The sequence below is a fragment of the Echinops telfairi genome, unplaced genomic scaffold (assembly GCF_000313985.2).
Source record: "Echinops telfairi isolate 266 unplaced genomic scaffold, ASM31398v2 ScPeMD7_7421;HRSCAF=8459, whole genome shotgun sequence".
Lineage (NCBI taxonomy): Eukaryota > Metazoa > Chordata > Mammalia > Afrosoricida > Tenrecidae > Echinops > Echinops telfairi.
In genome coordinates, this window is record NW_022111321.1 from 6,014,751 (window position 1) to 6,028,131 (window position 13,381).

General features: G+C 38.7%; 1 protein-coding gene across 2 annotated transcripts in view; it reads right to left on the minus strand.

Moving 5' to 3' along the window:
- Nucleotides 1–642: 642 nt before the first annotated feature.
- The window catches only part of CCDC82 (coiled-coil domain containing 82), a 37,880-nt gene continuing 25,141 nt past the window's right edge, over nt 643–13,381 (minus strand). The window contains exons 6-8 of one of the 2 annotated variants that reach the window (XM_045297781.1): nt 10,702–10,872; nt 8,711–8,896; nt 643–1,747 (exon numbers count right to left, since the gene is read on the minus strand). In XM_045297781.1, the coding sequence (XP_045153716.1) occupies nt 1,742–1,747; nt 8,711–8,896; nt 10,702–10,872 (363 nt within the window). In that variant the 3' untranslated portion in view covers nt 643–1,741. Of the gene's footprint in view, nt 2,355–8,710; nt 8,897–10,701; nt 10,873–13,381 lie in introns of both variants that reach the window. The other variant, XM_045297780.1, reaches the window with a different exon arrangement.

The following is a 13,381-nucleotide window of genomic DNA, read 5'->3' on the forward strand; positions in this document are numbered from 1 at the left end:
GAGTGATTTAGTGTGTTCTCGGTTCGCTTTGAGTGCAATTCAAAAAAAGCAGGGGTTCAGATCAGACCCTAGAACCCTGATTCTAATTTCAAGACTCCGCCTCCCACTCTCCTTCACTTTAACTACACGCCATCTTCTTCTGTCTCTGTTCTCTGGTTTCATTTTTATTCCCTTGGATTTAAAGATCTGGAATGTCTTAGTTAATGCCCACTATCTACCTTTCTAGTTTCTAATATCCATTGCAATGGCTATACAGAAACTCACAGACAAAATTCATGATTAAAGGGTTTATTAAGGAAGTTAACAAATTGTAATGACAGTGAGAAATGCTCAGAGTAGTTGTTCACCAGGACAAGTCAAAGCGTTTTGGCTCTGCTAATAAATGTCCAAAGGGGCATACCACTCTGCTGTAAGCCTCAACCCAAAGGCATTCAGCTCCAGCTCCATGGGTCAGCAAACCCAGCTCCCCCGGGTAAGTGCCTAAAGGCACCTCACTCTGCAAGGTAGTCTCCTGCACAAAAACATTCATCTTATCATGTTCATGGGTTTGGAAGTCCATCACTCTGTTCCACGCTCTGGATTCTGGTACTGCTGCTTCTCTGCTGGCACAGCTCTCTGGATCCAGGAGGTTCAGTGCACAGGGATCTCAGGTCCAGAGGATGTGCTCCAACTCCGTGCTCTTGTTGGTAATGAGATTCCTCCTGCTTCTCAGAGGGCTTTTTGTACACAGCAGGACAACACTCCAGGGACTCTTGTTCCAAATACTCACAGGAGATCCTTATCAGTATGTTCTCCAACGTTCTTACCAGATCCATAAGGGGAAAGGTCTTTTGGTGAGAGTGAAGAGAGTTTGGCTGGAAGAGCCACATTAAATAAGTCACAGTCCTTGCAGGATTACTCCCATATGCCAGGAAAATGTGAATCCAGATAGAGCTCCGTGACTCAAATTTCTATTTTTACGTTTGCTGAACCCCACAAATTAAACTTCAGCATGTTATCAATTTTGAGTATTGTTTTTTTTGGTATGTTTGTTTTATCCAGTTTATTTACAATAATAAGAGATGATTTTAGGATATGAGTTGTAGAAAACATTAAGTAATCTCCAAGTAAAGATTTAACAAATTGCAGTTTTATAAGTATACACACACTGAGGTGCATGCTATGAACTACTTAGTAGATGAAGATAGGTCGACAACATTTCCAATAAGACACAAGAATCTAAAGTTCCCCAGAATAGCTCTTGCTAAAACATCCCTTGTAGGAATTAAAAATGCAGTACAAACAGGGTCTATTTTACTTCTCTGGAACTGTTCAGTTTACTTAAATAAGTGAGAACTTAGGTGTGCAAGATGATGCTTTCTAAAATATGATTTAAACATATTTTAGCTAAAGTTTTTTCTCTGATCTTTTGTGCGCATAAGGGGAAAGTTGTAGATAAAAAATAAATAAAATAATTTTCATTATTAGCATCTAGATAAAATTAAATATAAAGAACATTATGAAGTATCAATATACCTATTACAAAGTTATTCCCGAATATGAGGATAGACAGACTCTGGCGATCTGAAACCAATTTCTAAAGGAAACTTTAGCAAAAGGAAAAAAACATACCTCTACTTAGAATAGGTAAGTTCAGTTGATTCTCAGATAACAGGAGTGAATTGAATAATATACTATGGCTTCTTCTATGGCCCACTGATTTAGCCAATGATAGTGGTCAAAATACATTAGTCGAGTCTGTTTAATACTGCAGATGGGTAATAAATAGAGATTAAAAGCAATTAGTATATATAGATGTTAGACTAAATAATTATATTGTTTTCTTTTCAAAATCATTTGGGTTGGGAGTATCATTACATAGTTCAATCACATCAAGTATTATTGTACAATTGCCATCACAATCAGTTTCAAAACATTCTCTTCCTTCTAGAACACCCTCACATCATCTCATTCACTTGACAGTCACTGTTATTAATTTTGAAATAAATTTAATGCCTTCAAGAGTCTTAAGAATGTTATAAGGGTTGTAAGAGCCCCCAATAAAAGGATTTTGGGGAGAAAAATATCATCAGATTTTGTTTGTTCAGCATATAAAAGTGCTACTAAACTGCGGAGTCCCATTTCATGGGAATTAAAATACCACAAGTGCATGTTTTAAAAAGTTATTTTGTCATAAAGATACACAATTAATACATAAACACATGGAACATGATTCAGGTAAGCAAGCTTCATGATTTTCACATTTAGAGTAATTTATAAAATCTTCTCTGGAGGACAAGGGCTACAATTCAGCCACACTTCTCTTCCGAAAAGAAATCTGCAGAACTAAGGCACTTTTCAAGTTGATCATATTTCTGCATATAAAATGAAAAAGGTAGTTACTTTAGTCAAAGAAAATAAAGATAAAATAGGCCTTTTCATTCTATAGCCATTAACAGGAACAAGTGAATTCCATAGTCATAAGGAACAAAATAATTTATTATAACAAGGGATTCGACTTAGAACTAATATTTCTAACATTTGGAAGAGCTCAGATTATTATTATTATTACTACTGTACTTTAGAGCTCTTACAAGTTTTCTATTATACCCAAAATTCATAAAGTTTTATCAGATGTACAATATATATATATATATAAATAATATTTCATGAATTAATATCTAGGTACAAGAAACATGACACTGTTCCTGCTCCTAAGGAGAACTGTGTGTAGTAGCAATATACCTACCAATAACTATCAATCATAAGTACCATACCAAAGTATAGATTGGATTTTGTGCTTGGTTGGGAGAAACATGTTCAGTAGGTAACACTTTAACGGGGGCAGCTTTCTGCAGGATACAGCATTCCATTTATGATGATAAAACAAAAAGGTGAGGTTTGACTGCAATCTGAGGGTCTTCAAAGGGAGTAGAGAGAGAGGAAAAAAAGACTGAACCAAAAAGGCTGAGACAAGAAAATAAAACATGAAATGTCAAGTTGAGCAGCTTAGTAACAGTTTGATAGGCAATGGAGAGCTGCTACAGGCTTCTGGGCAGGCAATGAAGCATTGATAAAAGAGCCATGTTTAGAATGGCCTGGCAACTAATTCTGAGTCAGGTAATGAGGGTCCAGATTTCTGTCACAGCCATGAGGTTGGAGAGACAAGAACAAGTTAACAGAGGAGTCAAGAAGCTTTAAGGTAAAAATAGGAGGCTACTTCTCAGGTAGGCTGGAGAAGAGATACCTATGTCCACTTTCGGGCACAGAGAATTCCAGCTGCTTAGGAGGAAGAGATGAGATGATGCACTGGTTTCTTGACTCTATCTACTAAACTCTAATTCTAAACCCAATATAGGTTAAGAGAGGATTCCGCTGTGTGACATTTCTGTGGTGACAGGGGCCCACAGAAGAGTCTAGTTTCCCTTTAGAGATGAGTCAGGAAGACCTTTCTTCACATTGAGGTCCTCGTAACCAGATGACTTTCTCTGGAAGGATGAAGAAAAGAACACGAGAAGAGCCTAGGGATTACTTAGGTACTCTCTTGTCCTAGTATGCAGACAGCTTCCCTTGGATATAAGTGGACTAGGATTTAAAGCCTGTACTGTAAATGTTGGGTTGTTCTTTGGCTTTTTATGTTATCTATCTTTATTTTTTATTTTTTGTACATTTCTTTTGGAAAATTACTTTCTATTTAAGCTCTACAAAGGACAGGAAAAGGTTCCCTTGTTTTTTTATTACTAAATTCAGATCATGTTTATTGCTGACTTAACTACTTCCAAAGTCCTATACTAAATGCTTTAAGGGTGCTATCTGTAACTCTAATTATTATTGTTGTTTTTGTTCTTACGTTAAGATTTGAAAAGTTAGGCTTGCAGAAATAAAATAACTTGCTTTAAAATTCTAAAGCATGTAAGTAGCTGAGTCATGGTTTTAATTATTGTATTACACTGTCTCTGGGATTTAAATGGTGAGGGTGGGCAAAGAATAAAGGAGTATCTCAAAAGGCAAAGTACAACTCAGAGAGAAGGCAATTAATATGACTTGACTTTTGTGTTCCACTCCCAACCCATGTCTAATGACTCTCCTTCCATAGTTTTCTTTTGTGAAAAGCGGGGAGGTTTGGGGTCTTGCTGTAATAGTAATGGAGACTACTCTCTTACAGTGCCAAAGCGACCTATCAATAAAAATGGGTGGGGTTGCGGACTTTGAGGAGGTACCCAGAAAAAAACAAATGTTTTTTTCAAAGCTATGTATTTACATTTTTTACAAAATAACCTCATCACCTTCAAAGTACTCTCCATTACAATTAATACATTTGTCAAATCTGCATTCCATTCATGGAAACATTTTTCAAACTCATCTGTTTGGATGACTGACAGTACCTCCCTTGTTTTTTTCTTCACCTATTGTATGTCTTCAAATCTCTTCCCTTTCATTGCCCTTGTCATTTGTGGAAACAAAAAGAAGTCCCATGGAGCAAGGTTAGGTGAGTAAGATGTGTGGAGCAAGAGAGGCATGCTGTTTTTTGCCTAAAACTGGCACACTGAGATGGCTGTGTGAGCAGGTGCATGGTCATGGTGGCAAAACCAGTCCCATCTGACACAAATCAGACCTTTTTGGTCACATAATTATGCAATTTTTTTCACAACCTCTAAATAGAAAGCTTGATTAGCAGTCTGACCTGGTGGATTCAACACCAAATGCACTGCAAGTTGACATTTTCATTCAGTGACAGATATCCAGAATGAAGTTTGTCATCAATAGACATTTCACCTTTTTTGAAATGAGAAAACCACTTGGCACACTTTGAGTTTTTCCCATAATGCTGCCCTTGTAAGCTGTGTTCAATATCACAACAGTTTCTGTAGCATTTTTCCCAGAGAGGAAACAAAATTTCACAGCCACATGCTGTTCTCTCTTAAATTGGCCATCACCAAAAATCAGGTTTAAGCAAAACTGTTATTATGAAAAAATTCATTGTGAGAGAACCTTCCCAGGCAAACACCACTGGGTGCACTAAGTTAGAGTGAGTTGCTGGAGGCTCGCAAGCGGGAATATAATGCATGCTGCATACTCCAAAAGCTCCGGCCAGCAGAGCTTTTTCCCTACTTTGCTTTTAGTGGGAGAGCGGGGCTACCCTCTTGTAAGGTTTGAGAGAGAGGTCAACTTAGAAGGAAAAATGTGGACTCTTCTACCCAACATAGCAGTTAGACCTGCAAAAAGGGATGAGTTTGCCAAGAGAGATATCGCTTAGAGCAGTGGTTCTCAACATTCCTAATCCCGTAACCCTTTATACAGTTCGTCTTAGTGTGGTAACCCCAACCATAAAATTATTTCACTGCTTATTCACAACTGTAATTTTGCTAATGTTATGAATTGTAATGTAAATTGTAATGTGTTTTCCAATGGTTTTAGGTGACCCCTGTGAAAGGGTTGTTTGACCCCCAAAGGGGTCACGACCCACAGGTTGAGAACCGCTGGCTTAGAGAGGCAGAGGACAGAACTTGGAGTACTACTGCTCTTTTAAGTAGTGGTCCTCAATCTTTAATTTGCTTAAGAATCACCTTTTGTCTTAAACATATTGTTAAAGAATCTCTAAAGATCCTTAACCAGAAATCTTCATGGTGAGATCGGGGCTTATGGACTTTTTCACATACTTCTAACGGAAAAACAAACACAAAACAATAGCCCCAGTTGCCATTTCAGAAAGTCCCATGAGTGGCAGGTGTTCTATTCTGTGCTGTACAGGGTTTTCATGGACGTAACCATCTCACGTCCAGATCTCCTGGGACTGCTCTGTAGGGGCTCAAACCACCAACCTTTCGGTTATTAGTCCACGGCTGAACTATTTGCACTACCTGGACTGCACACATGCTATTTGGTGATTCTCATAGAGGTAGTTTAGGGCCATGTTATGAGAACCAACAGTTTAAGAGGTGGAAGAGAATGGAATGGAAAAAAAGAAATGTTAAAACAGGGGAAAGGAAGGGAACAAAAACGTCTGAAAAGGGAGGGATATTTAATTAAAATTTTTCATTCTTTTGATTATACTATTTATATAATAAATTTTAAAGCTACTTTAAATCCAACCGTCACACTGAAGCTTGTATTTCTATGGATACACTTTCGTCCGTCCCTGATTCTCATCGACCAACCACTGCACTCAACTTTCCTAGAATCCTTACATCAAATGTACTGTTTTTGAATGGGAAAAAGTTATAATTTTGCCAGTGGCATACATACTGCAGTATGTTCTTCAGCTCTATTATAGGATAAAGCTCCAAACTCACTGCTACCGAGTCAAGGCGGATACATATCTGTGTGTTTCTGGAACTGGAACTGTTTACAGGAGTAGAATGTCCAGTCTTTTTCCCTCAGAACTGTTGGTGGTTTTGAACTGCTGATCATGCCAATCGCAGCAGCCCAATGCATAATGACTACACCACTTTGGCTCATATTTTAGGATAAGGCACATATTTGTTATTTTTTGTTTTATTATGATTTCCTTATCATTTGTTCTTTTCTTACAATATAGTTGTTCTATCACTTTAACGTCATTAGCCTCAAGAGAGATTCTCCTGGTTCAAGGGATTCGAAGAAGAAGAAAAGCAATGTCCTCCTTCTGACTAGCAGGTCTTTGGGAAGAAGTATTGAGATGAGATATCTTGAGATAAGGGAAGAAAATGGAGGAAGAGGGACCAGGGTGGGGGAGGAGGAGAAGCACAGTGTGACACATAAGCAGGAGGAGGGGACACAAATCGTGTGTAAGGGGAAAGGAGGGGTGGTCATTTCTGCTAGAGAAGAGCAAATGAGCCATGGATCTGGGCATTCAAGTGTCACCAAGACCAAGGAATTCTAAAGGCCCTCAGCAGCAGAGATCATGAGAGTGCAGCCAAAGAAGAGGCACAGTCAGGGCGAGCCCCCAGCCACACAGGCGCATGCACACAGGGGTGGGCAGGGTCAAGCTAAGAAGTGTCAGAGCACCTGACCAATTTTGGAATTTAATCACAGCACAAGAAGTTGTTTTTACTGGCCACAAACTTCTATGTTTGTATGAAATCTTTTGAGAAAGTCAGTGGATAGATTTTTATTTTATTTGTTTTTTTCAAGTACGGGGAATTCCAAAAAGAAAATGAAACGTTTTGGGATTTTTAGGGAAAAAATGCATATCGCATCCAAACATAAAACCTTGAAATATTTTCAATGCGCGATGTTATTCTTTAAGCAAAATAGGACACTTAGGGTTCTTTTCCTAAAAATCTTCATTTTTTTCTTTCTAGACACCATTGCTATCCCAAACATACTTTATTAAAATTTCATTAAGTAGATGATTGGAGATGCTTTTTATTTTTTCCTTCTTGATCATAGTCTATATTAACAATATGCATATGTAATACATATAAGCACAGTATGTATTCTACACATAGTACACAATTCCTTATACCTGTGGTGTCTCTAAGTGCTTCACTTCCACCTAAGGTATGGCAACACTTAAATGCATGAATAAAAGCACTTAAGAATTGAGTGCTGCTTAGAAAATAAAGAGGGAGTGGGGAAGCCACTGGATCTGAGAAGCTCTATCCAAAGGTAAATGGAAGAACCAGAGGCAGGATGTGGGGAGAAGAACAAAGTCAGCCTAATTGGCAGAAGTTGAAGGGACTCAAATGAGAGAAAGATTTAAGGGTCGAGCTCTGAGAGCAGGCTAGGGAGTACTGGGTGGCGGCTGTCATGAGGGTCAAAAGTGAAAGCCAATAGTCATTCTCAGGCAAGGGAGACTTCCGCTATGCTCTGAGGACTTCCTTTTTGGTTGTTCTCTTTCCATTCCCTTTGCTCATGGGTTTCTTCCCTCCACGTTTTCTTGCCTTCTTTCCCTTTTCCTCTTCTACAAGTTTCTCTAGGACATCTCCCAGGCAATGGGTCTTAGGTCAGGCTTTCCTTTTTTATCTAAGATTAAACCTACTGTTGATCTCAGTTACCTGAAAATCTACTGTTTGTTCTCTCTTACAGATTCTTTTACTCAGGCATGTTTCAGAAGGCTGACATCAAATTCGCATTATTTGTGTCATTAAAATGCTACAAGCTCTGTGAGCAGATGTTTATGAGCTCTCAGTAGATCTTCAGGAATCGAGTGTACGCTACAAAACCCCAACTCTAACTCTGCTGTCCAACGTAGTCATCAACAGGATATAGGGGAATAAAAATCAGTGTCTTGGCCTGAAACTGCCACCACTTTTTTTATCTCAGCTCCAGTGCCCACTGCTAGGACCCAAGTCATCAAGAAGAGGATGTGGTGGCCTTAGAACTGGCAGGCGAGGTCCTTTCCTCAGACTGCCATAAAGAGCTTCTTCTCTCTCAGGTCACAAGGATTACCAGCAAGAATAAAAGCAGACCAGCAGAGTTGAGTCCTCTACTTTGTCAAAGACAATAAGGGGGCTTATGATATCGGTAAGGAATGCTACTTAAGGTGAAAGGATAAGGACATTCAAAGAATAAACAGTATTTCTGCTCAATAAAATTTAACTGACGTGCTGAGTGAATGCTCAGAACTTTGGGAAGAGGAGGACAATGATCAAAGCATGGCAGGAACAGGTGGAAGAGGGGAAGATGCACAGACAGCGAGAGGAGAGGCTCTGCTTTACATTCCATTCTCTTCTAATCATTTGTGTCTTTGGGCTAATCATTAGGTTGAACGCATAATTACCGAATGGTTCTTACATATCTACTTTACCTCCTTAATCCAGCCATTTTCTTTGGACTGGTTGAAAACTCTTTCCACTGTTTCTTCAATCTGGTCGTCTTCCACGTCCTCTTTTTTTGCAATGGAGCAACATTCTTTGTAAAGCTTAAATTTAAAATGTTTCAGTTGATGATAAATGCTTGTACGAGAAGCACAGATTCTACCCACGATGAACACCTATATCAAGATAAGAGCATCATTATCTGACAAATCAATAGCCTTCCTGGTTTTCATTTTCTTCAGTTGTAAAATTTAATAAATGTTTTCTTGATTTTATTTGTGCTTATACAGTAAAATATACAAAAGCCAGAACTTTTCAGGGATTGAAAATGCAATTATTTTCCAATGTACCCTGTCAAAGGTGGAAAATGTTGGAGACTCAGAAAAACCAGAGTTTTGCTGCATTGCAGACCTTACAGTTTTCAGTGTATTATGGTTTTTTTAACCTTCTTTTATTCTACTCAGTCAATAAACAACTGAACAACCACGTTCTAAGTATTGGGCTAGGCACTGAAGACATATAAATAAAAGTTCAAACCCACCAGCCACTCTGTAGGAGAAAGTGGTGGCTGCCTACAGGAATTATAGCTTTGGAGACCCGAGTGCCTTTTGACTTTATTCTCTAGGGTCGTCATGAGTCCGAATCGATGACAATGGGTTTGGGTTTGGAATATTGTACCGAAAATAATGGGGGTGGGAAGAGGAGGTCAATGTACAGTATTATAGCTATTATATGAATCTACTGTTTACTATGAAACTTTACAGCAATGGCTTAGGGTCTTCCATATAAAATGTGATTTCCCACTACATTGGGAGAAAATAGTGGGAGATCATTCTTTAAAGGTAATTTCAGGTTTATTGATCTATAACCCAAATAAAACCCACTTCCATTGAGTCAATTTTGATTTATAATGACCCTATAGGGCAGAGGAGACCTGTTCATTAGGTGTACATGAGGCAGTGTGTACTTATGGAAGCAGACAACCTCATCTTTTCTCCCACGGAGCAACTGGGTTATTTGATCTACTGATCTTGAGATGAGTAGCCCAACTTGTCATCTACCGGGCCACCAGGGCTCCATATATATAAACTGCTTTTAAGTCAGAAGATCTACTTTTTTAAAGGTATTAAAAATCACCATTCTTAAAATAGAATTTTTGTTTCTTCACAGGGCTTTGGGTTTCTAACCTACCCTTACTCCCAACAGGAACATGCAGACTCACCAGAGGAAGATATTAATATTGTTGCCATCCTGACTCAGAGCAACCCTACAGGACAGAGTTGAATTTCCCCATTGGGGTTCCTAGGCTGTAATCTTTACAGATGCTGAAAGCCACATCGTTCCCCGCTGGAGTTGCTTTTGGGTTCAAACTGTGACTGAACTTGTGTCTGGTGGCCAATCACTAACCATTGTGCCATCAGGCTCCTTTAACATGACAATGCTTTTATAAAGACTTTATAAGATGAGAAAATGATCTTCACTTGCACTTTCTGTCATTTCGCATTGCACTACTCTGCTCTGCTCTATTACTTATTCGTGACTTTTACCTGTTCATTCAAAATTAACACCACTTAAGTCTGTGGGTCTAGATTCTGAAACACTCTGATGTCATTTAGATTTAAGTAGGATATTCTTTTAATTCTCTTATAGTGGGGTGAATAACACCCTTCAGTTATTTGCTTGTGGCTTATCTATGTGGTGGACCATCTGCTTCACAATTTTCTACCTGGGTCTGTTTCCCTGCCCCAGGAAATCTTCCCTATCTCAACACTCATTCCATCATCGGACTGAATTAAGAAATTAATCTGCCGTATAAGACATACTTCACATGCAAAATCATACCCTCTTTTCTTATACTGTTTCTTCCTAATCATGCGTTAATTTCTCTACTTGTGAAAATAATAACCTAGTTTATATTTGTGCAAGCTTATGTACTGAAAATTTCTAAAGACCAGAAACCAAAGTTAACAAAGAATTATACCTGCTTATCATGTGACATGAAATCATCTATTTCCATAGTACGGATATCATACAACTCTCCTGATAATTGCACGTAGTATGCACAGTGGCGAGATAATCCACAAGCATGGCATGTACGATCCTCGGGGTAAGTATCTTGAATTGCTGCAGTGGAGTAACTTTCCACCCGCTCCTGGAGCAATGTGAAAAAAGGAAGGAAGCTTTAAAATATAAAAATAGATGAATAAAAATAATATCTTTTACAACTATTATTGTTAGTGCCACTGAGTTTGCTCAGACCCACAGCAACCTTATGTACAACAGAACGAAACACTCCATGGTCCTGTGCCACCCCCACAATTGTTCCCATGCCTGAGCCCATTGATGCAGCCACTGTGCCAGTCCATCACATCAAGGGCCTTCACCAAACATGATGTCCTTCTCCAGATACTGGGCTCTCCTGACAGGTCCAAAGTATGTAAGGCAGTATCTTGCTATCCTTGTCTCTAGGGAGGATTCTGGCCTTACTTTTCCCAATACAAACTGTCCTTTGAGTAGTCCATAGTCCTTTCAATATCCTTCTCCAGCACCAAAATTCAAATGCATCGATTCCTCTACAGTTTTCTTTATTCCATGTCCAACTTTCACATGCATATGAGGCAATGGAGAGTACCATGGCTTGGGGCAGGTGCCCCTTAGTTCTCAGAGTAACATCCCTACTTTTCAATACTCTAAAGAGGTCTTGTGCAGCAGATTTACCTAATGCAATACATCTTTTGATCTCTTGACTACTGCTTCTATGAGCATTGATTGTGGATCCAAGTAATACAACATCCTTGACAACTTTAACCTTTTCTCCATATATCATGATGCTACCTATTGGTCCGATTGTGAGGATTTTGGTCTTCATTGAGTTGTAATCCACACTGAAAGCAACAATCCTTGAACTTCATCAGCAAGACTTGATCTTAAGTCCTCATCACATTCAGCAAGCAAGTTGTGTCGCCTGCATATTGCAGGTTGTTATGAAGCCTTCCTCCAATCCTGATGCCACACTCTTCTTCATATAATCCAGTTTCACTGACAATTTACTCAACATATAGATTGAAGAAGTATGTTGGCAGGATACAACTCTGACACACCCTGTCCTGATTTTAAACCATGCAGTGTCCCCTTGTTCTGTTCCCTCAATTGCCTCTTGATCCACACACATATTTTGAATGGGCACAATGAAGTGTTCCGGAATTCCCATTCTTCTCAAGCTTATCCCCAATTTATTATGGTTTGGGTTTGTTTTTTGTTTTGTATCGCCAATGAGACACAAGTAAACATCATTCTGGCATTCTTTGCTTTGAGCCATCTGAAATCAGCAATGCTATCCCTTGTTCCACATTCTCTTCTGAAACCAGCCAAAACTTCTGGCAGTTCTTGTTAATGTATTGCTGCAACTATTGTTGGGTGATAACAAGAACATTTTTACTTATGTGTGATAGCAATGGTATCATTCTATAGTTTTAAACATTCTCCTGGGTCACCTTTCTTTGGAATGGGCAGAGATCTGGCTCTCTCCCAGTCAGTTGGCCAAGGAGCTGTCTTCCAAATTTCCAGGTATAGGTGAGTGATTTAAGTGCTTCTTCAACCTTAGGAAAAATTTCAGTGGGTACTGCACCAATGTTGGGAAGCCTTGTTTTTGGCTACTGCTCAATGTAGTTTCACTGGCTCTTGCTCATATGCTCCCTCCTGAAATGGGGGACTGCCAATGAGTTTATTTTGGCGCAATGACTCTGTGTATTATTTCCATCTTCTCTTGATGCCTCCTGGATCATTCAAAACTTACAAATATAGTTATAGATATACTGTCCAGTATTCTAAATTAGTTATTATATTGTATGCTTAAACAGTGTCTATAGATTAGTATCTATTAATTAGTAAACATTATGGAGTGAAAAAAATCCTAAGCAAATTATAACCTATTTTAAGCATTATAACAATAGGAAGAGATGGAAAATCAAAATACCCTTATTTTCTATCTTGAGTAGTCACTAGCCCATTAATTCATAGATGCTAATCATGCAACATGGTGGTTTTCTTTTTACATCATATGATTCACAACATATCTTCTGTCTCGTCACATTTATCATATTCCATGACATTCTTTTATGAATATTCGGCCATTTTATTCGACAATACTGACCACATTCAAAGAAAAATTTTAATTTTAACTTAGTTCCAAACTCCTTTAGGTACGTTTTTTTTTTTTTAAATCATTTTATTGGGGGCTTATACAATTCTTATCACAAGACATACATACTTCTATTGTGTCAACCACATATGTATATTTGTTGCCCTCATCATTCTCAAAATATTTGCCTTCTACTTGAGCCCTTAATATTGGCTACTCATTTTTCCCCCTCCCTCATGAACCCTTCATAATTCATAAATAATTTTGTCATATGTTACACTGTCTGACATCTCCACCCACCCTCTTCTCTGTTGTCCATCCCCCAGGGAGGAGGCTATACATAGACTTGTAATTGGTCCCCACTTTCCACCCCACATTCCCTCCACCCTCCAGGCATTGCCACTCTCACCACTGGTCCTGAAGGGGTCATCTGTCCTGGATTCCCTGTGTTTCCAACGTACATCCTCTGGTCTAGCCAGATTTGTAAGGTAGAATTGGGATCATGATAGTGTTGTTGGGG